This window comes from Vigna angularis, chromosome 3 (assembly GCF_016808095.1).
Source record: "Vigna angularis cultivar LongXiaoDou No.4 chromosome 3, ASM1680809v1, whole genome shotgun sequence".
In the NCBI taxonomy this organism is placed as follows: domain Eukaryota; kingdom Viridiplantae; phylum Streptophyta; class Magnoliopsida; order Fabales; family Fabaceae; genus Vigna; species Vigna angularis.
The window spans coordinates 14,153,954-14,177,760 of record NC_068972.1 but is presented as its reverse complement, the minus strand read 5'-3'; the positions used below and the strand labels follow the sequence as shown (position 1 = coordinate 14,177,760).

General features: G+C 31.4%; 1 protein-coding gene across 2 annotated transcripts in view; it reads right to left on the bottom strand.

Annotated features, from left to right (window-relative positions):
• The window catches only part of LOC108323112 (probable inactive ATP-dependent zinc metalloprotease FTSHI 5, chloroplastic), a 28,575-nt gene extending 14,940 nt beyond the window's left edge, over positions 1–13,635 (bottom strand). Inside the window, exons 1-11 of one of the 2 annotated variants that reach the window (XM_052874392.1) lie at positions 12,594–13,635; positions 9,564–10,035; positions 6,754–6,954; positions 6,363–6,656; positions 5,993–6,274; positions 4,678–4,767; positions 4,456–4,587; positions 2,944–3,117; positions 2,150–2,271; positions 1,857–2,058; positions 818–946 (exon numbers count right to left, since the gene is read on the bottom strand). In XM_052874392.1, the coding sequence (XP_052730352.1) occupies positions 818–946; positions 1,857–2,058; positions 2,150–2,271; positions 2,944–3,117; positions 4,456–4,587; positions 4,678–4,767; positions 5,993–6,274; positions 6,363–6,656; positions 6,754–6,954; positions 9,564–10,035; positions 12,594–13,474 (2,979 nt within the window). In that variant the 5' untranslated portion in view covers positions 13,475–13,635. The remainder of the gene's footprint in view (positions 1–817; positions 947–1,856; positions 2,059–2,149; positions 2,272–2,943; positions 3,118–4,455; positions 4,588–4,677; positions 4,768–5,992; positions 6,275–6,362; positions 6,657–6,753; positions 6,955–9,563; positions 10,036–12,593) is intronic. The other variant, XM_017555459.2, reaches the window with a different exon arrangement.
• Between the last annotated feature and the right edge of the window lie 10,172 nt (positions 13,636–23,807).

The window sequence follows — 23,807 nt, the reverse complement described above, 5'->3', positions numbered from 1 at the left end:
CAATTTGTTACATAAGATGTTAGGGTATAAGGTGGGAGGTAATGATAGGGGTTGGAAAGTATATGAGAAGGAGAAGAGAGGTAGGAGGGAAGTGAGGCCGAACGGTATTGACCTTAAAGGCCGAACGGTAGCCGAACGGTGGAAGGCATGGAGAGGTCTAGCCAAACGGTGCAAGGCGGTGAAGAGTGACTATCCTAGGAAAATAATTATAGTAAATAAGAATATATCCTAGGAAAATATTTTGTATAAGATATTTACTGTAAATAAGGATATATCCTAGGGAAATATTCAGTATAAGTTAATTATAGTAAATAGAATTATATCCTAGGGAAATATTCAGTATAAGTTAATTATAGTAAATAGAATTATATTCTAGGGAAATAATTAGTATAAATAAAGGTAGAGGCTATTGTTAGGTTTATGCTTTTGATTTGAGAGTTTTGTGAAGGAGGTTATGCTCCAGAATAATTGACACAGGTTATGCTCCCAATTATTGTTTGCTCTATTTGATTCAGTTATTCTTATCAATAAAAGAGGTTTATTCATCCATTTTCTATTGTTCATTGTTCCGTTGCTTGGTTTGAGTGTGTGAGAGGGTGATCTCGTTACATCTCCTACTCGGATACGTAACATAAGACATCTACACTATAAATACTATGTCATTGCTCTTGAAAATATATGGATAAAGAATACTCATATCACATTTTCACTCACTTCTCTTTACATATAAACTCTATTAAGAGGCAACAAAGGAAAGTTAACCTTTTCCTATTTAAGCTATTGTGAAAATTAAGTACCCCGATTTGCAAATACTTACCGCAAAGAAACCACAGTAGCCCATCAATTCATCTGTGTCAAGAACTTTGCCCCGGAAGGCGCTTCCCTCCAAAGCCATTGGAACAATTTTTAATTCAATAGGCCGTAAAAGAGCTGTCTTCTCAGCAACCTGAAAATTTAGTGAACAGTTTTTTAAGTCCAAAGGTAGAAACAAACAGTAATTATAATAGGAGACTTTAACAAACTAGTTATCAATTAAGAACCTCGTTAAGTTATCTGGTTTCACTACTCTTGGTATCCTCCATTTCCATTGTAATTGTTCATTTCCAATATATAATTGCATTTTTAGGCTCACATAAAGCATTATCATCCAATAAGCTATCACCAAATCCCCACCTCTCTTTCTGCCCATCATTTATTAGCTTTACCACTAATCCTATATATTTTAAGGGGGGAAACCAACCACTTAAATACTCCACCAAACATCTCATACTAGTCAATGAGACTTAAGCACCTCATAACACCGGATCCCTATCAATTATAAATGACAGTTATTGTAGATTCAGTGGCATCAAACACACTCTCCCAAAATACATTATGAGTGTTTCTAGTTCAGAAACAGAAGACTAGTTATTTTAATAATGTGAGGAAGTTATTTTCTTATTGAAAAGAATTTCGGGTTTCTTGGTTGGCACTGGAGTCCGGGCAGTGTCCCTCTTCATTGGTTTATTATTTGATAAAGGTTCAGTAAGAACAATGAGGATCAAATCTTTTGGTGTAGTAAGTTGGAGAAAACTGTTCAAACCTCCAACAATGTCCTTGTTCCTTTAACTTGTTACAGTATAGAATTTTATTTATTACTTATATGACTTTTTGTGCTCTACTCCTGGCTGTTTCAGTAGAATCACCATTTCCTTCGCAGAGACTAACTCAGTCTTGCAACATAAAACATGTTTCTTGTTCTTTGTTGTACCTTGCTTTCACCCTTTGTTGGATATCTTACCATCCCCCTAGTTGAAACTTCCACCATATTTTTGGTAGAGCAGGGTTGTATTTGAAAAAGAGAAGGCAGGATAAACCTTTTTCCAGTCAACATAATCGATAAGCTGATCATCCATGGTTTCCTTTGCTGCCAAGTACAATATTTTTTCTCTCTCAGCTTGTGTCGGTCTTTGAAGATGAAATATTCTATCCATGCGACCTGGCCTCTGCAAGGCCTCGTCAATTTGCTTGAGATTTCTTGTTGTAGCCATCAAAACAACTCCATCTTGTTTCTCAAATCTGCATTGTATCAACCGGTTGTTAGTTACTCCTTACATATGAGCATAACTTCATTCTCAGACAGTCAAAAGAAACAAAGACTAATGGTTACCCATCAAGTTCCACGAGCAGTTGATTGATGAAAGTTTCATGGTCTTGATTTTTGGTATGAATATATGTACCACGTACACCAGCAAACAGATCAAAATCTTCCACAAATATTATCACAGGAGCCTACAAAAAGCAACAAATAAATCAGGATATGAAGAAACACAATCTAGGAATTAAAAGATCAACAAACTCATTCAACCAGACAACTATACAAGTATATAGCATGCATAAATGGAAAATAAGTTACAAAAAAGGGACATCAATACAGGGAGAAAAAGTGGACGAGAAGTTGTAAAACATTATCATACATTTATAAGGTAGGAAAACGTGTTTGTAACAATGTTAATTTTTTTAGCATACAAACTCACATTTTGAAAATAAAGATTACATGCATAATTTGAGAAAGAGTTCAAAATATAAATATTTTACTATTATTTCCAATTCCTGTCTATGACAAGGTTTTGAGTCACCTCAGGTTTGGAGGAAACCAAACCAGAGGTGGGGCCAGTTGATGGAAGGAACATATAAAGGCACAGTCAAAGGCCAAATGTATCAAGATTGCTGGAATGAACATATAAACATAATTTGACTAAGATAACTATCACAACAAATGTATGACGCATAAATTGACTGAATCAAGTGTATCAAGGCACAGTCAAAGGCCAAATGAAACTGAACCATGTGATGTTCATATAGATTTACTAATTAATAACTTATTTGGTTCATAATTATAGAGTTAAAAATAGTGAAAGATAAGAAAATAGAAAATAGATATTGTGGTTTAAAGAGGATAACCAGATCTCTTGCTGTCTGAAACAATTCACGAACATTGGAGGCACTTTGTCCAACCCACAGCCCAGCCTCCAATTGCTGGGCCTTAATTTCAACAACGGGCACCTTAGCCTCAGCAGCAATAGCCAATGCTAGAGATGTCTTACCGGTACCCCTCTCACCTACAATAAGAACACCCTGCAATACAGAAAACAGTTCCCAGTAGTTGACATGGGCATTTCAAACCAAAGTGTATGAGACTTTAGTTATATAATGAAAGGGTAAGCAAAAATGTTGGAAAGGCAGTCAACTACAAATTTATATTGCTACAAATATGATTATTAGAATTCAGAACAAATTATGTCTAATTCAACCCAAAAGCTAGCTGAAAAGTGGAGGACGGCCAAAGACTGGACATCAAGAATGAGATTTGAAGGATTAGACAACTATATACGTGGCGTAATAGCAATAACAGTGTGAGCTAAGATAGCATGTCTAAGTTTAATTGAGAACAAAACGATTCAATTAAAAGCCAAAAGCTAGACCAAGGGAGAGGAGTAAATACAAATATTTTAAAACCTAACCAGTCAAGAAACAAATTCAAAGTTCAATGGTTTGACTATAGCTGAACTTGAATAGGTATAAATAAAATAGTATAAAAAATATATTAGCATAAATTTATAAGCTAAAAACTTGAAATGAAAGATAATTTTATAGGTTCTTAACATTCAAAGTATAGACGAAAGTTCATATCAAATATATCATAATGTTTGCGTCTAAGTATCAACAATACACAATAATATCTATTAAGAATGACTAGTTTTCATTTAGAACAAAAAAGAAAATGAGAAATTTCTTTAGGTTGCACTTTTACTCTTTGAAGAAAAAAATCAGAATAATGGTGTGATTTTTTTTAAAAAAAAAAGGTAAATATTAAACTCTCATGGAAACATTATTTCTTGGAGACTTATAAGCTTTACATCAACTATAGATATGACAAAAATTGTGTTTATACGTAAGGACAATTCTCACCCCATAACTCATCTTTTGCGTTGAGTTTCACTCAAATTCTAAGATAACATTAGAGTCGATATAAGTGATTGTTGTTAGCCTATCGGATCATCTTTATTGAATTGTTGTCAAACCCTTCAAATATGTGCTATTGTGCAACCTTTATGTTGGAGATATCCAGTCCTCAAGTAGGGAAATATCTTACTAAATATTTCCCCTTATTAAGAATTGATTTTGTTCCTTATTATTGTATATCTTTTTCATTATCAATAAGAGTACTCAAGGGTGTAATTATTTACTTAAAATCTCATAGCTTTTTTTTCTCACCATTTGAACTAAATAAATAAGGTTAACTTAAGCAGGTTTAAGTAATTTCAAGGTTGCTTTTATTCAAAACAAGTTCTTTTTGTGCATCAATTTACAAGGGAGTAGCAAGAACCTAAAATCTGATAAAGAGAGTTGTCACATCACAATTTTGAAAGAATATATAGAATGAGAAAAAAGAATCTTCATGAAATATCATACCCGAGGCGCCTGTGCACCCATTTCCTGGAATGCCCGTGGATTCTGCAAAAATGCCACAACTTCATTGATTTCCTCTTTCATAGACTCGACGCTAGCAAAGTTCTTCAATGGTATCGGCGGTTTCTTCACCCTCTGCATAACAGCTATAAGTTTTAGTCATTTCCTTGATGAGGTATTATCCAGTAATAAAACAGAGAATAAAAAGTTGTCAAGAGTTTTAACCTTCATCTGTTCAAATGCGGTCTTTATGGGATCAACGCCATCCTTTCTCCTCTGCTTGATTTTTTTTAATTTTTGACCAATGTAATACTTCTGCAAGATAGCCAAAAACAGAGAAATAATACTTTGTTAAATCTTGCACCATGGTAACATAAATTTGTGTACTGGTCCTCATTCCATCTAATATAGGTACATTAACAAAACCGACAACTACAAACTATACTGGCTTTGGCCCACCCAAATTTTATTTTTTAGGTGTGTTTGGAACAAGAAAAATTATTATCATATTTGATGATCTAACAACCACATGTTTTCCAGATTAGAGAACTTGCTAAAAATGAAATTGTCAAGAACCAATTCTCCGAAAAGCTTAAGCTGTAACAGGCCCAGTCACACGAGTTCATATGAATTAAAGTGCGAACAACTAAACCCAATTTTACCTTCTGAAACTTTAATTCAATAGATAAGGGTAATCTAGATCAAACTCACTTGGTTTGTGTGTGTGTGTGCATGTTTGTATTTGTGTACTAAGCAAAAATACAAAAGGGGTAAAAACCCAAACTCCACGAGGACCCTATAGACTGAGATGCAACAAAGATAAGATTTTATGAAGTTGTACAATAATTAGCAAAAGAACTTTTCCTGACATTCCGCCTCAAATTAGAACGTACAAATTTTATGCACCAATATATATATATATATATATATATATATATATATATATATATATATATATATATATATCTGAGGTGTGTGTGTGTAAAATAGAATTTCATCACATGCTAAGGTGTACATGAGAAAGAATAAGAAAAAGAGAAATGACTTGGGTTCCATGTATGGCATGAATGATAGCAGCTGCTTCTGTGACTAACTTTACGAAATGGCAAAGTTAGAGAGGGAGTGTAAGGAAATATTGATTCTGCTCTGGACTGCATGGGGGAATATAGGTTTGGGAAGATGTGTGAAAAGTGGAGAGCAATTGGGAAATAAACTTTTGGGAGAGCGATAGGTCAGTTGAATACCTAGTAAATAATTTTTTTTATCAGTCCACTCAGAAAAATTGAAATAGACTCCAAAATGATAGTGGCTTCTGCAGAACTTTTTAAGACTTTGATTTTCCACAAAAAGTGATAGGTTTAAATAGAGTATACTATAAGTGATACATAAATAGAGTATAATATAAACTAGGAATTAGTGATAGGCACATAAACTAGGAGCAGGGTTTTAGGGATTCTCCAAACAGTGATAAGATAACCATCAGAAAATTATGCAGAAATCTAAAAAATAACATACACAGGATGCAAGAACAAACTTATACCACTCGCCGCAACTTCCGCCTATTTGGATCTCTTCGCAAAGGCCCAAACCCGAGAAGTCTAGGAAGTTTTCTCCTCATAAATTTGACCACATGAAACAAAACAAATCCATATATAGAAGCTCTGACTAAAAACCAAAAAGACCATGAACTTTCTTCATCTTCGTCTGTTGATTGTCGGGATTTAAAATTTGATTCTGCCTCTGATTGCCATTTCAAGTACCATGTGGTGTCAACCGTCTGGTATATTTCCTCTGGCCAAGCCATTCCCAATTGTATCCTCACCTGTAACATAATGACAACAATGGCTTAAATTTATTAGTTAAAACTAATAACCTCAATTGCAAATGACAATCACTGAGTTCAACAATACCGGGTATGGGACTAAAAATTCCACAATAGGAAACACCATCACCACCATTATGTCATCAGTGGTATCCTTAATTTGGGTAAAGATCCAATTTTTTGCCTGTGTGACAATTCTAGAATTCCATAAGCCACTAACAATCCCATTACACACTCTTAATATCAAGAGAAGCTGTTGGCGAATATTCAATTCAGAGAAAGGAATCCACATGAGATGAACAGCTGTTGGAATATCACATGCAAGCATTTTCATATACAGCCCATCAAATCCCCCCAAATCTTCAAAAAGCATTTCAAATTCCTGAAAAAAAAAAAAACATATTTAATAATCACCATACAAGAAATAAAGCCAAAAAAAAAAACTTAACAATAAGAAAGAGAATATATACAATAATTACCTTTATGTCTACATAAAATTGTTTGTCCTCCCCCTTTAATTCGATATACATGGCACCCCAATCATGCCTAATGCGAACATATTCTATTAGCTTTTTTGAGACAGCATAAGGAACAGCCACTGGATCAATCTCCCATCTCTTCTTCTCTTCATTATACCAAGTCCTTGAAACTACTCTGTCGCGGTCCAAAAGAATCCGTTCCTGCAATAGAGAAGTAGGAAGTAGGAACTAGTCAATGCCAGATGACAATCAAGCATTTTCCCACTTAATGCCTAATAACAAAAAGCCAAAAATAAGTTCAAATCAACATCTTGCACAAAATTATATGAACAATAACTTATCCATCATTAACACCTCACAAAAATACACACTTCTGCTTTATGTTACTCCGTTGATATGACTAGAGAAAAGTCACATGAAAAGAACCACTGCAACATACAAGATAATTATTAAACAATATGATCCTCAAACTGCAAATCATCTATTTTTTTAGCTTGCCCTTTTGCAATTATATTATGGACTTAGCTTCAAAAAGTATCACGGACCAGCAGCTGGACACTTCAACAATTAAGACAATTATACAACCCAATAGGAATTAGAGTAATTTGGTAGCAGAAATGATGCTATTTTTTGTTACTCATACAGCTTCAAAAATTTGGAATAGCATTAACATGATTAAAATTGAGGGGCTTCATATACAGTATCAACATATTAAGAATAAATATTACTCTTGTAAATCCTTCTGGATCAATAGCAGCAGGTAATTTGAAATCTAACATAGTTGAGTTTAAAATTCTTAAAGCTTTTACTATCACTTGCATGTCAAGGAAAGCAGATATTGGTCTCCTCCAGATGCAGGTTGGATCAAATGTAATACATATGGAGCTTACACCGGTAATGGTAAAAAAGCACCATGTGAAATTTTATGAAATAAAAAGGTGAGAACGTGGGTTGTTATGCGAAATTTATACAAGCAAATTAAGCTTTTGATGGGTGTTATTCAAGCTATTGACATTGCAATTCAAAAAGGTTGGAGAGTTCTTTGGATGGAGAAGGATTATTTGATTACAGTGAAAGCTTTGTCTAATAGTTCTTTAGTTAGTTGGAAATTAATGAATAGATGGAATAATGTTTTGAAGTCTATTATGGGTAGGAAGTTTACACTTTCACACATTTTTAGAGAGGGAAATAGGTGTGCAAATAGGTTATGTTAGAAGTCTCACATCAAATAGAGATAAATCCGGTTTACAGTATATAAATAAATGCAAACCTAACTTTATAAGTCAATTATGTGAGATTGAGTTAGACTTAAAGTCTACTTTTTAAGAGGTTAACTGCTTTTGGTCCTAAAACTTTAGATTTCACTCCGTGGGATGGAGTGCCTCCTTATTTTGTCATCAATCTTTTTAGTGATAGTGGTCTCCCACATTACAGATTTTTATAGTTGGCTTTGGTTTGGTCTGCCACTACTGTCTTTCTTTTTCTTTTAATTCTACTAACTATGTTGCATTTGATCGACTCAAGTTGGAGTGTTAACCAGGTTAGGATTGCAACTTCTATAATGATGCAATAACATTCTTTACTTCTTATTTAGGAAAGGATAATGACTCCTGATAATTAATAAACAAGTGAATGAATCACGTCTCAATTAGAGATGTTCAATTCCATTCTATTGAATCAAAAGTATTTATCTGAGTTTTGAAAATCGGTCTAAAGCAATTCATTTAAAATTATTTAATAATAAATTGTTTTAACTTTTTTAAAAATAAAAAACAACCAAAAATATTTGTCCTTTTCTTTTTATTCTACATATAACTTACTTTTATCAATATATATCGATGAGTAATACTATTGAAATTGTAATTTAAGCATGACAATATATTTTATTTTAATTTTTATATTTTTTTAAAATTCTGGGAACCTATAAATTTATGTTTTATTTTAGCTTTTAGCATCATTATGATGCTATATTTTCTAATCTTACTGTATATATTATTTAATTATGATAATAATTTCATTAATATTTTTCCAACTCTAATTCTACCTTGGTTGAACCATTGAACCTTGATTCAGTGCCTTGACTGGTTCAATGACTTGCCTGATTTTAGAAACATTGGTATATGATACACGTATGTTTCTACAATTCTAGTGAATAATTCAAAGATACAAAAACAATTAACCCTTAGTATTATTGACATTTTGAGTGAACTTTCACACGTAGCTTTCCTAAAATAATGTATGCCAATAATATTACTCAAGATGTCCTTGAAGAGAACAGACATCAAATCTTAAAATAACTGACTTGATTATTTAAAGTTTGAACCCATGATAAGGTCTATTTTACCATTTAAGTTACCAGATAAAAAAACAGAAATTGGCAAGCATGCATAATAAACATATTGATGGGATTACAGAGTCTAATAATCCATCTATATGGAAGGTATACTCTATGAGGAGGCATAGGATGTAGAAATAAGATCGTGTGGTTGTTCTGTAGGACAGTTATGCATTTAGTTATGCAGAATGGCAGCATAATAGCTATATTTAACTCTGCCAGACAGTTATTTAGCATGTTTGTCTAATGCAGTGTAGTTATGTAGCAGCTATGTATCCTAATATATGGTCTGAGTAGGATCACAAGGCAGTGTAGTTTGGAAAGGGTGAATTTTTGTTGGAGTTTCTCAACCCTGGGACATAATTCTTGCTGTAGTTTTTGTAACTCTGTTCAATAATAACAAACATCACTTTATTTGGTATTCTATTGCATCAATAAAGAAATACAGTGAAAAAGTGAAATGGAACCTCCGAACCTGTCTTTCAGCCACATATTGTCTACCAAACTCAGCATCTTTTATCAAATTCTGTTTTAAATTTGCCTTAGCTTCTTCACGCCATTTCTTCCAACCATGGTATAGATGGAGACCAACAGCTTTGGGAAGCACAACCTCCTTATTTCCAAACATCCACTTTAACTCAACTTCAGGAAAGCCCTTAACCACATCTTCGTGTGGTGAGTAAATAATACTACGCTTTTCCTTGCCAAACTTCTTCATTTTCTTTCTTATCTGAGCCTCTAAATTCCTTTGCTTCTCCCTGGAATCTTTAAGAACTCTTTTCAAACGTTGGGCAAAATAAATAGACTCTTGGTGAAAGAATGGTTCAAGATCTTCAACATCCAAAATGCTAGGAAGAATTATTTGTTCAGCATGTTTTCTATGCACAGTTTCCAAATCTTTTTGAATGACAGCTTTTGAGAGCCTGGTAACTGAGCCAGTAGGCAAACTGCAACCACATGACAAGATGTTTGCATAATGACATACAAATTCAATGGTATTATGCTAAAACTAACTCACAGGACATACAATTGATAATACTTTAACACTGAGAAGAAGAAAAATTATTCATTTCCATTGATAATAAAAAACCAGTACAAGAGAGTGTATTATATATGTTGAATATAGTGAAAAATTATGTATGAGATTAATATCTCTTGTCACTCATGGCTTGAACCAAAATTTTAACCTTCAATGCCTCTTGCATTGATGTGTAAACTATAATTGCATTGATAGCAAAGAGAAAATTAAGTGTTGCCCACAAAGGTATTTAGTGGACACAAATAGAAAAATAGAAAATGTGGCACAAAACCATTTTCCTTTTCTTAAGGCAATAAGCTATCAAGGTTAGGCTCGTAGTTATTATTCAAGGAATTTTCTAAAGGTTATGAACACTTACATTCAACATTAGACGATTGGAGTTATACTTGGATCAAGTTAGATTCCTTTTGTTTCCTCTGGTATTAAGCATAGAAGAGACTCCCTAAACCACTAATACTTAGCGTTAATCCTGACACAGTAACATATTTGTCCTTAATAGAAGCATCTTTGTGAGGTGTACAAGAGTAGTATCAATATGATAAGATTTTTGCAACATAGAGACAAAAGACAACTCAAGTGACTCAAGCGACTTAGCTTCTCTAGAATTCTTTCCCAAAAGCTCAGCACACATGTCAAAAGATTTTGTTTCTTGAAAAGCAACATCCACATAGGTATAAACTTTTCAACTTAAAGGATGGGAAAAATTATATCTATTTTAAGGACATGAAATGACAGACTTCCAAGATGATAAAGGAGAAACCAAATTTGAAAGGGTAAGAACTAGCACAAGACTAAAAACAAGAGAAAATCCCTTCTTTCCTGATACTAGTTCACATTGAAGATCTTACCATCTAAGTCATAACATGAAGAGATATCTTGTGTCAGAGTAAGTATCTAAAAGATTATCCCAAATGTCTCAGGAACTAGAGTAGAACATGTAGTTTTTACTGATCTTTGTGGTCATGGAACCCCATTGCCATGTTATGATGCAAGAGTCATCATTGTCCCAAGTTGGAAAATAATGATTATTCTAGGATATTACCCCTCCTTCGATACAATTAAGCATCCCCATACCCTTCAATGTGCTCCTAATGAAGAGGACCCATTAGAGGTAGTTTCGTCCATTGAGATGATTATCTTCAAGTAGATGCAGAAGATCAGCGTTACTTCTTAGGGAAATTTTAAAGGAGGAACTAAATGTCATGCTAGAAGATTAATACATACACACACACGGAAATTTTAAAGGAGGAACTAAATGTCATGCTAGAAGATTAATACATACACACACACGTGTGTGTGTGTGTATAAAAGAAAAAAACAAGAGCCTAATAAATCAGGAGCCTAAAAGGAAATAAAACAACTCACAAGAAAAAGAAAAGTATCAGCCACGTGAACAATGGTGTCAATTGTGGCGTGATCAATAGCATGAACAAAGACGAGGCACTCAAATCAAGTCAAATAGACTAAACAGAGGCAGATCAGAAACCACCATCTCAAGGTAACTTTGACAACATAAACAGGGGCAAGAACAGCAGTTGAATGTGCCCTAACGCACCATCAAACAGTGGCACGTGAAACTGGCATGCTCAGGAAAAGGATGTGCGTGAGTGGGCATGGGACGTCCTCCAGCTGTGCAACTCAGGAACAAGCCGATTTGGGGAAGATGAACCTCTTGGTACAGTCATTGGCCATAACATAAACACTATGGCAGCAAAAGTGGCAACAGTGATAGAAAAACAATGACAAACAACTTGTTCGGACAACTAAGGCACCAAGGGTTTAAGGAGAAGCATAGTCCCAAAATACGAAGCTTTTATACTAAGTTGATAATACTTGATCACTAAGAAGAAGAAAAATTATTCAAGTTAATTGATACTAAACCAGTACAAGGGAGTACATTATATACAACTCCAACACCCTATAAATAATAACAAGAATTAATAAATGCCTTTCATAGCCGTACAATATATTTATTGAAATAATTACAATAATTGATAATACTCAACAAGAACATTATGCAACTAATAAAGTTGTTCCATCCAAAATTGACAACAAATTCCAGCACAATCGAATAGATTAAGCTGACAACATTGTTATATGCTTTAAGCAGATTTGCCAATTCAAAAAAAAATTCAAGAGATAAAATCCCATCATTGTCAAAATTTATCGGCATCCCCTCTTCTATTGAGTTCATCAGCCAAGTAAAATCAAATATAGAAAAGAAAACAACAACAATAATAATAATGTTAGTTTTAGCAGCAGGAGCATGAAGAATCGGCAAACAACCCAAAATCTTCAAACGTACAGAAGTTGCACAAGTAACACAAAAAACCTCACCCGCATCCTACCTTGATCTCCTCTATGAAGACAAAACCAGAACATAAAATCGCTCTCAGAATTAACGAATAAACGTACAAAAACATCACAATACAAAACGCATTCATTCAAGTTATCAAGAGATGTGACCTTTCGAAGTCCTTGCGCCTAATTTCCTGTTTAAACCTCTCCACCAGCTGTTCACACTCTCTCTCTATGAAATTGATTTCCCTCACCCCATAACTCAACGCCACCGTCTCCTCCCTCGAAATCTGGTCCTCGATTTCCCCAACTCTCTCCCATAACCCATTGTACTCATTCTCCATATCTTCAACAATCACCTCCAACTCCATCATTCTTGCCTTCTCTTTCTCATTTGCCGCCACCTTCGCCTTCAATCTATCGTACTCCGCCGTCGCCTTCAATATATCGCCAAGAATCTCCCCGGACCGTTTCCACAACGCCTTCTTTTCGTTCCTCAGTTTCTTCAACGCCGGGTAGAGCCTCCTGTCAATATCTTTCTTCATCTCTTGCTTCTTCAATTTCACGGCCTTCAACGCCTCCTCCACCTCGCTCGTGTCACCATTCCCCTTCCTAGCTTCATCTACGGCTCCCAACAAAAACGACACCGTCTCCAACAACTTATCGGTACAGTCCGAATACTTGTGACTCTTCGCTTTCTCTTTCTCTGTCTCGGCGCCTCTCGTTCCGAATACATTCCACGGAACTGCAATTGCAAGTGCGGGAGGAGTAGCGCGGAATGCGCCGAGCGCGGAGAAACCAACCGCGAAGCAGAAGAGCGCACGAACGAGTTGCTTCAAGAAAACGTCGTCGGTCGGAGAGGGTGCGAGTGTGGTGGACTTGGCGGCAGAAGTGATTGGTGGAGTAAAAGCGATGGGAGCGAGTGAGAGTGGGGTTCGTGGTGTTCGGCGGGAATTGGAGATAAGAGTTCGGATATGAATGGGCCGAATGGAAGTGAAGAGAGGGCGGTGGGGAAATTGAAGTGGCGAAGAAGCGATAATGGAGTCCATGAATGTGGTTGAGTTTAAAAAAGAGGAACGAGGGAGGATGATATAGACATTGAATTCAATGAAGTGAAAAATGCGCTATCCTGCCATAGCTGCAGGAACAGCGAAAGGGATTGATGAATTGGTTATTGGGTTTTAGCCAATATTTCCGTTCCCAGGCTTAAGACAAAAATATGTAGCTATTGGATAAAATAAAACGAATACTATCTAGCGAGTAAAATTTTTTATTTGGAGTAGTTTATCATTTAGAATGATGGATTTGATTTGAATTGTGAAAATTATGTGTTTGATATGGATGATTTGTTGGAAATTCTTAAGTGAGTGATTGAGATAATGAGAAGATGAAGGATTTGTGTGGATTGTTGCTAATTACATTTCTAACTTCAATAATACATGCATGTGAAATACACAAGTTGGCAAAGTAATTCCTCTTAATAATTTATTATCGTTAATAAAACGAATCTGTATTTCAACTTGCAATTGCAAGACGTTCGTATGAAATTTTAGTTGTGGATGAGTTAAACATCAATTTACCTTTTTAGTGTTATAGTTCATAATTTAAATACTTATAAGTATGTATTTGATTATGACTCATTTTCACACCACATAATATTATGCACTTGAGATTACTCTCAATAGGAATCGTGGTATTTTTTAATGTCAAAGATTTACAAATAATTATATTGAATGGTTTTTCCTTTAATTTTGTATAATTATTATAGTCAATTAATAAATATATTATTAAATTATTAATATTTTTTGATAAAATTAAATTTTAAAACAATATTAAATATATTTTTAACTCATAAATTCTAATACAAAATTAAAATTTATCCTCAAATTTTAATAAAATTAAAATTTTTAAAATTATTAAATATGTTAATTCTTTTTTATACGTTAAAATGTATTTGACATGTAAAAATAATAACACAGTTAAAATAAAATGATTATATATATTTATTTTTAAGCTTTCGAATAATATATATTAAAATTTTGAATATAAATAAATTTTAATTTCGTGTTAAAATTCAAAAAAAAATTAATCTTTAAAAAAATCACACTCTAAAGACAATTTTATGACTATAAAACAACCTATAATATTCATCTATTTAATTAAATCGATTACATTTCCAATCATTTTTCTTCTCGAAGCCAAAAATATTTTTATTAAAGTGATGTCATTTCTTCTTCAAATCACGCAAAATCAATTATTCGTTTTCCACATCCTGAACTAAACAAAACGAAAGAACAAAAAAATCATCAGAATTTGTCTCTTAATAAAAATCATTACATTCTCTCATGTTTTTCATACTTTTTTTTATTTTTATGTTATTTATATATTTCATTGATAGAGTGTTTTGCTATAATTTTTTAATTGGATTATGAGATTAAATAAATAATTTTTTTATGATTTATTTTTGTTTATATTTTTTCTTTTTAAATAAGTAGAAGTAGTGATTTTTACATTATAATAAGTTAATATAGTATTAAATTTACACAACGTCAATCATACGAGTTTAAGCGTTTTTTAGTTTTAATTGAAAATTTATTTTGATTATAGTTATAAACTTTCATATAATTGAATGTTTTTTTTGGAATTGATATGTATTTTGATTAAAGAAATACACATTATTAGACATAATATTTAATTAAGAATATAATTAATCTGAATGTTTTTGCTTCAATAAATTAATTAAAAAGTTATATTAATTAATTTAAAAATATAAGATAATAATTATTTGAACAATAATATTTAAATAATCAATCGTAGATCTTATTTAAAAAAACAATGAAATCAACCTATTTTATTTATCATTATTTAAATTTTTTATTTATCTTTATATTTTTTATTATTTTTATTTTATTAACCGTTTTATATAGTTTTCATAAAAACTAATTTCTTAATAATTAATTATATATTCGTTGGGAGATAATTTATAGCTGAATTTGCTCTTTTTAATTTGTTGGCAATTGTGAATGTAACATTCCAAAATATAACATTTAACTATATAATAGTCATCACATATTTAATATAATAGATTAGTTATAGACAATAGTATAAAGTAAGATTTATATCATCTAAAATAACCATAAATTTTACACTTTATATACAAGGAAACTAAACAAAATTATTTACAAAAACTAATATAAAGCCAACTACACATCTACAGCTCCCCCGTCCAACGTCTGCTCCAAAGAGACATCATCTCCCTTGGTTCACACTCATCCGATGATCATAGCAAAGAAGATAGACACAAAAACATACAAACACAGTCACAAAGTAAAAGGGTAAGTTAGTTTACAAAATAATTAATGATATTTGTGTATATATATATACACACACATGAGACAAACCTATCACAACACAATCACCAAACAACTTTATACAAGACACTATTATGAATGGACTGTTCGGACTTAAAATAAATGTCGAGTTATGGCGGGTTATGCACTTGTGGTAGCTTCTACTGCTTTGTAAAGCCATTGTTAATGGATTTAATTTTACCACGCTCGCAAAATTAATCTGTTCCACACCTTGGATCATACTAGAAATACCCAAGACTAAGACCTCCTGCTACTCTCACCACATGTGTCAAACCTCTCCGTGTGAGAATGTATGATCATTAGAGTGTTAGGAAAACTCAAGACTGAGTTATTTGCATTCATTATTATACACTTAAATCAAACCAAGAAGTTTCACCTTGGAATTAACCATCCAAACCTTGAAACCATTGAGATCAATTCACACTTACATAGTATACCAATACACAAGACTATTGACCATGTATTAAAGAAATAGAAACACCCTTGCAAGTCATTGGAAATCACACAATAACAAAACAAAATCATAGCAACTTGATACTCACATTAGCCAAGGAAAACAGATTTGAAACCCTCACAACAACTCTGGAAGGGTCTAAAACCTCTAAAACAACCTAAAGAACGTTCAAAACTGATATCTGGAACCCCAAATTTGAGATTTCCAAAACTTGAAAAAAAGAAAACAAAATTGGTACAGTGGCGCTTAGCGCCATGGCCCTTGGAATGGGGCGTTCAACGCTCTGTTTGGGCATTATCAGCAGATTTTAACTCTTCTTAAATTCTTTCTCTCACTTACCCCACAACTTCTAAAGACCATTCAGATATTGAGAAAACTCTTAAAACACAATTGTAACTCAAAATGACCCATTAAAATTCAACTTCACTCCTATAAGCTACCCAAACTCAATTCTACATTTTTAACCCCCTTTTCAGTTTACAAACTAGATAACCAAGTTTAAATACATTTATTATCACCCTCCAACACCTTCAACCATCCTACTCTCAATATCAAACACCTAAAATCTCCAAAATGGACTAGAAACTTAACCTATGAAGCAATTATCACTTTATGACAAATTTTTATGATATAAACCTCTAGACAAGTCCTAATTGATATCATAACATACTTTAAATTCTCCAAAATAGTTCACAACCCTTCCCTCAATATTTCACTACCGAAAACCCCAAGTTTGAACCAAAAACATGTAAAAACTCACTAAAAAACCATTCACAACCTCCTACACCAGATTTTTTACTAGTTTGAAAGCTTACACAAGTTCCAAATGACTTCCCAAATGACATCAAACTGTTGTTCCCTTCAACCAACCAGTTCCTAAAAAATTCACTTATCAACATCCCCTTTTATGCTTAAAACTCAAGTAACCGACTCTTTTTCAATTCAACCCCTTTGATTTCCATTTCAAACCATCAAACATCTTCATCATACATAAACAAGGCAGCAAAAACCTTTAAACACTCCAAACCAAGCATTTAAACATCATCCAGTCATTTATCATCATGAAGGAAAAATAACATGGACATCAACTTAGTAATTATTACTCAAATCAATTTATCATTCAACCAGACCACAAATTTCACACTACAAACATAATCTACAAAGTCTAGCTTCCCTTACCTCACAGGAACTGCTCGATTCTAAAAGGTTTCGCCGATTGCTTGAAACGCAAGAAAATATGAAACACCAAATTGGAAGCGGATAAAATCCTTAGAACTTTAGATTAACCAATAATGAGTAAGAAAAACATGATCACACATGCAACGAGATTTGATTCTTCTAAAAACATATTAGGAACAAAAGAGGAAAAGGAATTGAAACTTACTTACTCTGTTCTTTAAATTGATCGGCTAGATGTGAAGATAACTCATTTGTGATCTTCTAGGAACTTCCTCATCATCAAACATATAATCAAGGGATGATAAATCTTAGAGAGATGTGGAAGGAAACAAAGAGAAATAATTTTAGAGAGATAAACAGTGTTTTAAGTAATGAGACTAGTTTAAAAATTTCTATTTATAATATTCAATTATTTTAAAATAAAATAATCGATTTCATTATTTAAAAATATCTATCCAACTCTAATACTCTATTTTTTAGGTTGTTATAATAAAGTTGTTATGTTAATAATACTGAAATTATTATAATTTAATAGTATTTATTTGATCATGTCAATAACAACCTTATTAAATAAATTTGAAAGTTTTTTTTTTTTTATGTATTATGCTTGTTATCATTATATTACTTTGGACCAATTAAGAGGATTTAAAGAAAAAAATTTCTTCTAAAGATAATTATACAATTTTTTTTCATAAAGGATGAATTTATCTCAAAATCAATTTATGGAAATATCTCTTATTAGAGAAAAAATAAGATTAAAGTTGAAAAAAAAAGAGTTAATTATATTTTTGGTTATATATATATATATATATAATAACCCAATTTGTATGCAATAATCTAATTCGAAATTAAGCAATAATAAATATAGAGTTGTCAAATCGGGTAATCCGGCTCGACCCATCACGAGTTGGTGGGTTAAATGGGTTGACTTATTGGCTCATTTAATTATTAGTTTTTTTTAAAATAAATACATTTTTTTTAAATTCAAATCTAAATAAATGTCACACTAAAATGATGTTAAACTCCAAAAATAATTCAAAATAAATAAAACATTATCATACAATCCAAGCGTAATCTAAAAATATGTAAAAAAGACGAATAGATAAGTTTTTTATATTGATGATTTTTGTATCACTTATCCATTTATAATATTAGAGTCTTGAATAGATAAATCTATAATGTTTTTCTCTCTTGAAACATCTTCTTTATCATCATCTACAGTATAATAATAAAAATGCTAACAAATATTATTAAAACATAAAATAATAAATAATTAAATTAAATTAGATGGGTTGGCGAGCCAACCCGGTTCACCACGGGTTCAACCTGGTGAGCCGAGTTCTAAGTGAGCTGGGTTGAAAACTAGCCCGCATAAAAAAATTACATATTTTTCAAACCCAACCCGGCTCAAACCCGTGGTAAGCCGGGTTGGCCCGCAGGTTACAACTCATTTTGACAACACTAAATAAACATCATATATATATATATATATATATATATATACACATTTCTCTCTCCCTCCCCCTCTTTTTTCCCCTCTCCCATTCTCTCTCTATATCTTTTTTCCCTTCCTCTCTCTTACTCTCTCATTCTTTCTTTCTCTACGCTCCTTTCTTTATCTTTCCCTGTCTCTCTCCTCCCTTTATCCACATCTCTCTCTTTTCTGCCAATTGAGAGTCTTAATGCAGGTTTGTAATTGCATAGGTACAATCTTGTATTTTTCCTCACCATCAATTTCCTTTTCACCATACCACAATGTTGTCTTCGTCTTCTTTCTCATGAATGGTTTTCTTATCACTTCTATCGTTGCATACTTATGATGTGTTCACTTTGGAGGAATGCATTGTTGGTGAGGAAAGAAAAGGAAGAAAAAGGGTGAATTCATGTTGTTCACCTCATATGATTTGCATGGATTTGTGGATCAGAATTTGAAAGATGAAAATTAAAAACAATCCCTACTAAGATAAAAATGAAAAAACAAAATTACAAAATAGTCTTTAATAATACTGAACTTCAAGTGCGTGTGGTTAATAATAATAATAATAATCCTAAAAGTATATTGTTTTAATTATTTTATTTAAAAAATTATTTTTTATTTTTTTCCTCTTTTGTAATATTTTTTTTATCAATAAGTATATTATTAATAAATATCATTTATATTATTTTTATTACTTGTATTTTGGTGATTTTTATTTTCTATAAATTTCAACATTTTTTTATCAGTCAAATCTAACATTAATTTTTTACAAATTTTACTTTTAAATCCATACTCACTTACTTTAAAACCATCAACTTTGTCTCCCTTAAATTCATCTCTCTTTCTCATTGGTTTCATCTTTTCAACATTGTGGCCTTTAGGTTTGGTAAGTTTATCACTCATATCTCTGACTCTAGTATTATGAATTGTTTATTATTCTTCATCTTTAATACTTACTTGATTATATTTCGCCCTAACACATATTTAAATCTCAACATCTAATTTAAATTGTTGTGTTGTCCTGTTTTGTTGCATAAATATTGTATGGTGAGCAACTTGTGGTTTTGTTTAATAATTTTTTATTTCATCACTTTTAGTTGCTTCATTCTCCTTTTGACTGCATTTTTTCTCTCCTTTTGCTGAGTAAGAAAGAATTATATGAAAGTGGAACACTTTTTTAAAGCGCTTGCATTCGTGGTCGTAAGTGTTTATGGTTGTAAGTCATTATGCACCTGGCTTTGTTAGTGAACACTTTTTTTCTTTGTTATTTTGCCCATTTTTCTTATGATGGGTTAATATCAATGTAATACACTTTATGGGGTACTTATTTTGTATGAGATAATAATCTCGTCTATTAAATGGAATGCTTTCTCACACTCTTGTGAGTCTATAAATATATAAATTATAACAATTTAGAATGTATTAAGTAAGTCTTAAACATGAAATTCCTTTGACTCTCGTCACTTAAAATGAGTGTTGATGCACAACTAGATTTGAAATGGGAAGACATTACGCATGGAAGAAGGGAACCTATGACGACTCTATTTGGCATCAACAAGGCAAAGACAGTGATGGCATGAGTAGTTGTGGCCGACGAGATCCTCCATTTGTAGTTGCAACAACGTTAAAGAAGGTTAAAGACGTGAGGGCTTGCAATACCATCCATAGTTGTAACACTCATTTTCTTAGAGTATCACGATAACAATTTATTTTTTCAAAACATTCACAATGAAAACATTTGATAGCATACTAAATTCAAATTTTCAAAATACATAATGTTTCACTTCAAATCAAATTGAAAAGCAGTTTAAAATTACAGTACTACAACAATATTATTATTTTATTTTTTTAATACATTTCAAAATCCCCAAAAGTTTTTTGTGTTCGTCTTCTCACATGTAAACATCACCTACATCACCTGATACATTACCTGAAATATCACATGCTCTCGTATATTATACGATCATTGTAGTCACATGCATAACAAGCAAGAGTGAGCTAACCAAATACAATGAAAGCATATATCACAATCTACTCACCTACACAACTCAATCAAAACAACATCATTCACGAATCTCAATCTCATACCAGTTATGTCATTCTTCCGTAACCTACCATCATACAAATCCTGCTTATCAAAGTAATCCTGTTTGATTCATTATCCTTGCTTAACAAAGTAGTATTGTTTACCAAAGCAGAGTCCAAACTCAGTAATTATCCATGCATGCCATGCTGTCCTACTTACCAAAGCATTGTCCATTTAGACTCATCCATACTTATCAATGTAGTCTTACTTACCAAAGCAGTGTCTAGCTCTGAACCACCCCCTTTTTCCTGACTTACCAACGCTGCATGAGAAGAAAATAACTGAAACTCAATTTTACAGTTACAGCAAAAATGCATATCATACACATCCAAACTTAGCATCAACTGATTTCCAGTTCATGAATTAACTCAACTAATGATTACAAACATAGTCATGCTCAATTATAATTTAATATCTCGTATAGACTAGATCATATAACTCATATGCCAATCCAGAACTATCATCATACAACTACACATACAAATCCATAACACAATTACTCAATATTTCAACCAATACTAATCAATTTGAATATTTCGTGGAAAGATTGTTCTAAATACATACATTTAGTTAAAGACATGATCGATCAAAGTAAATAACTACATGTTTAGAACCTACAGTAAAATTTTTAATTCGATTAAACGGTTAATAAAACATAAATCGTAATTCTTTTTATAGGTGATAAAAATCAAAATTTAAGTATATTGAGTTTCCTAGAAAACACGAAAATAATTTCTCCCAAAATAAAAATCCAATTAAAAATCCCAACCGTAAAATGACACATGTCTTAGAAACTACATATTCAAATTTCGGGTTAATCTAACGGTTAACTAGATTGAAGTTAAATTGAAATTTTACCGAGGTAACTTAAAGAAAAAATTTAAGTGGAATTTAACTCTACTCAAAATGAGAAATTAAATCATCTAAGCATAAACATCTAATTAAAAATCCAAACGACCAAGATGAATCAATATACCTTATGAACAACATATAAAAATTTAAGGTCAATCTAATGGTAAATGAAGTGAAATTTGAAGTTTTTACCGAGGTACTTAAGGATAGAAATACAATGTTCATCAGTTTTTTCAAAATTGCGAAATTAATTACTCTAAAAACAAACCTCAAATTTAAAATCCAATTGGTCAAAGTGTATTAATATATCTTAGGGATCATATATCCAAATTTTAGGTTGATCTAATGGTTAAATAGGTGAGATTTTAGTTTTTACCGATAGGGTTTAGTAGCAGTTATAAAGTGGTATTTAATTTACTTAAACATGAAGAATTTATTTCTCTAAATATAAACATATAATTAATCTCCTCTAAATATAAACATATAATTTATGATCCAAACGGTCAAAATGAAACAATAAGTATTATAATTCATATATTAAAATTTTAGATAAATCTAACTGTAAACAAAGTGAAAATGAAGGTTTTACCAAAATAACTAAAAAATAATTAAATTATAATCAAGAAAACTAAAATTTATACAAGTGGATAGATAGTTACCAAAAACTCAACAATTCAACATGTTCATTATGTTTTACTTTTTACCGAGTTTATTAACCTCTAAACGTTCGTCAAAATGAAATATTTTAATAGTGTTGGAGACTCCTTTCAATGATTCTATAGTTGTTTTTAAAAAAATATAAGATTGAATCAAATGAAAATAATAAATATAGGAATTAAATTAAATTTAATGAACTTTTATTAAAATAAAAAGTATTTTTATAATGTTTGAGATTTTTTGTCAAGTTTTAATGATTTTAGAGTTGTTTTTAAAAACTTTAAGATTGAATTGAATAAAATAATAAATATAAAAAATAAATTAAATTTAATAAATCTTTATTAAAATAAAATATTTTTATAGTGTCTGAGACTCTGAAGTGAATGTTCAATAATTCTATAATTCTTTTTAAAAGAAGTTTAAGATTGTATTGACTGAAAAATAATAAATATACGTATTAAATTGAATTTAAGAGAATGTTAATAATAATTATTGTTGTTATAATGTTGACTTAATACATATACAGTATTTTTATAAATTAAAAAAATTAAACTGACACATGATAGAATATACTTACATACTCTTAACTATTTAAATAATATTAAAAAAATACTAAATTAATAAAAAATAATGAAAATTATTTTTTATTGATAAAAAAATATTAAATGGGACTCAATAAAAATATAAACTAAATTAGTATTTTGGTCAAAAGAAGAAAAAAAACATTGAATGGTTGAAACGTTTGTTTCTGTTATGGGTTATGTGAATTAACTCGTCTTCTCCAAACTCGTTAGTGGCCAGCCTGTATGGGCTACCTATTACAAAGGGCAAGTCAATCTAAACTATTACTTAAAATGTTAAGCTTGCTTTGTACTTCTTCTAGCCTACAGATAGCTGCATTATTAATACTAAGCTAAAACAAGTAATTTATTAATACAATAAATTTCTAACATTCTAAAAAGTTTCATATTGTTCACAGGTTGATAAAGATAATTTGTAAACACCATTTCTTTGTTGATGTGTCTTTAAAAGAAAACACGAAGGAAATATCACATTCTAAAACATATAATATTTGAAATACAATATTTATCTTCATCATTGTTATCTTAGCAATATAGATAAAACAGTCATTTTTTAAACAATACAATTATCATAAACACATCAAGTTTTAAAATCAATTTATAAGTTACTAGCAACTTTATTTTTTTAATGATATGAAATCAAGGCATATGTATTTTATCATTAAATATTATACTTTAAAATATTCATATTGATAAATAATATTTTTTTAATACAACGTTTTTTT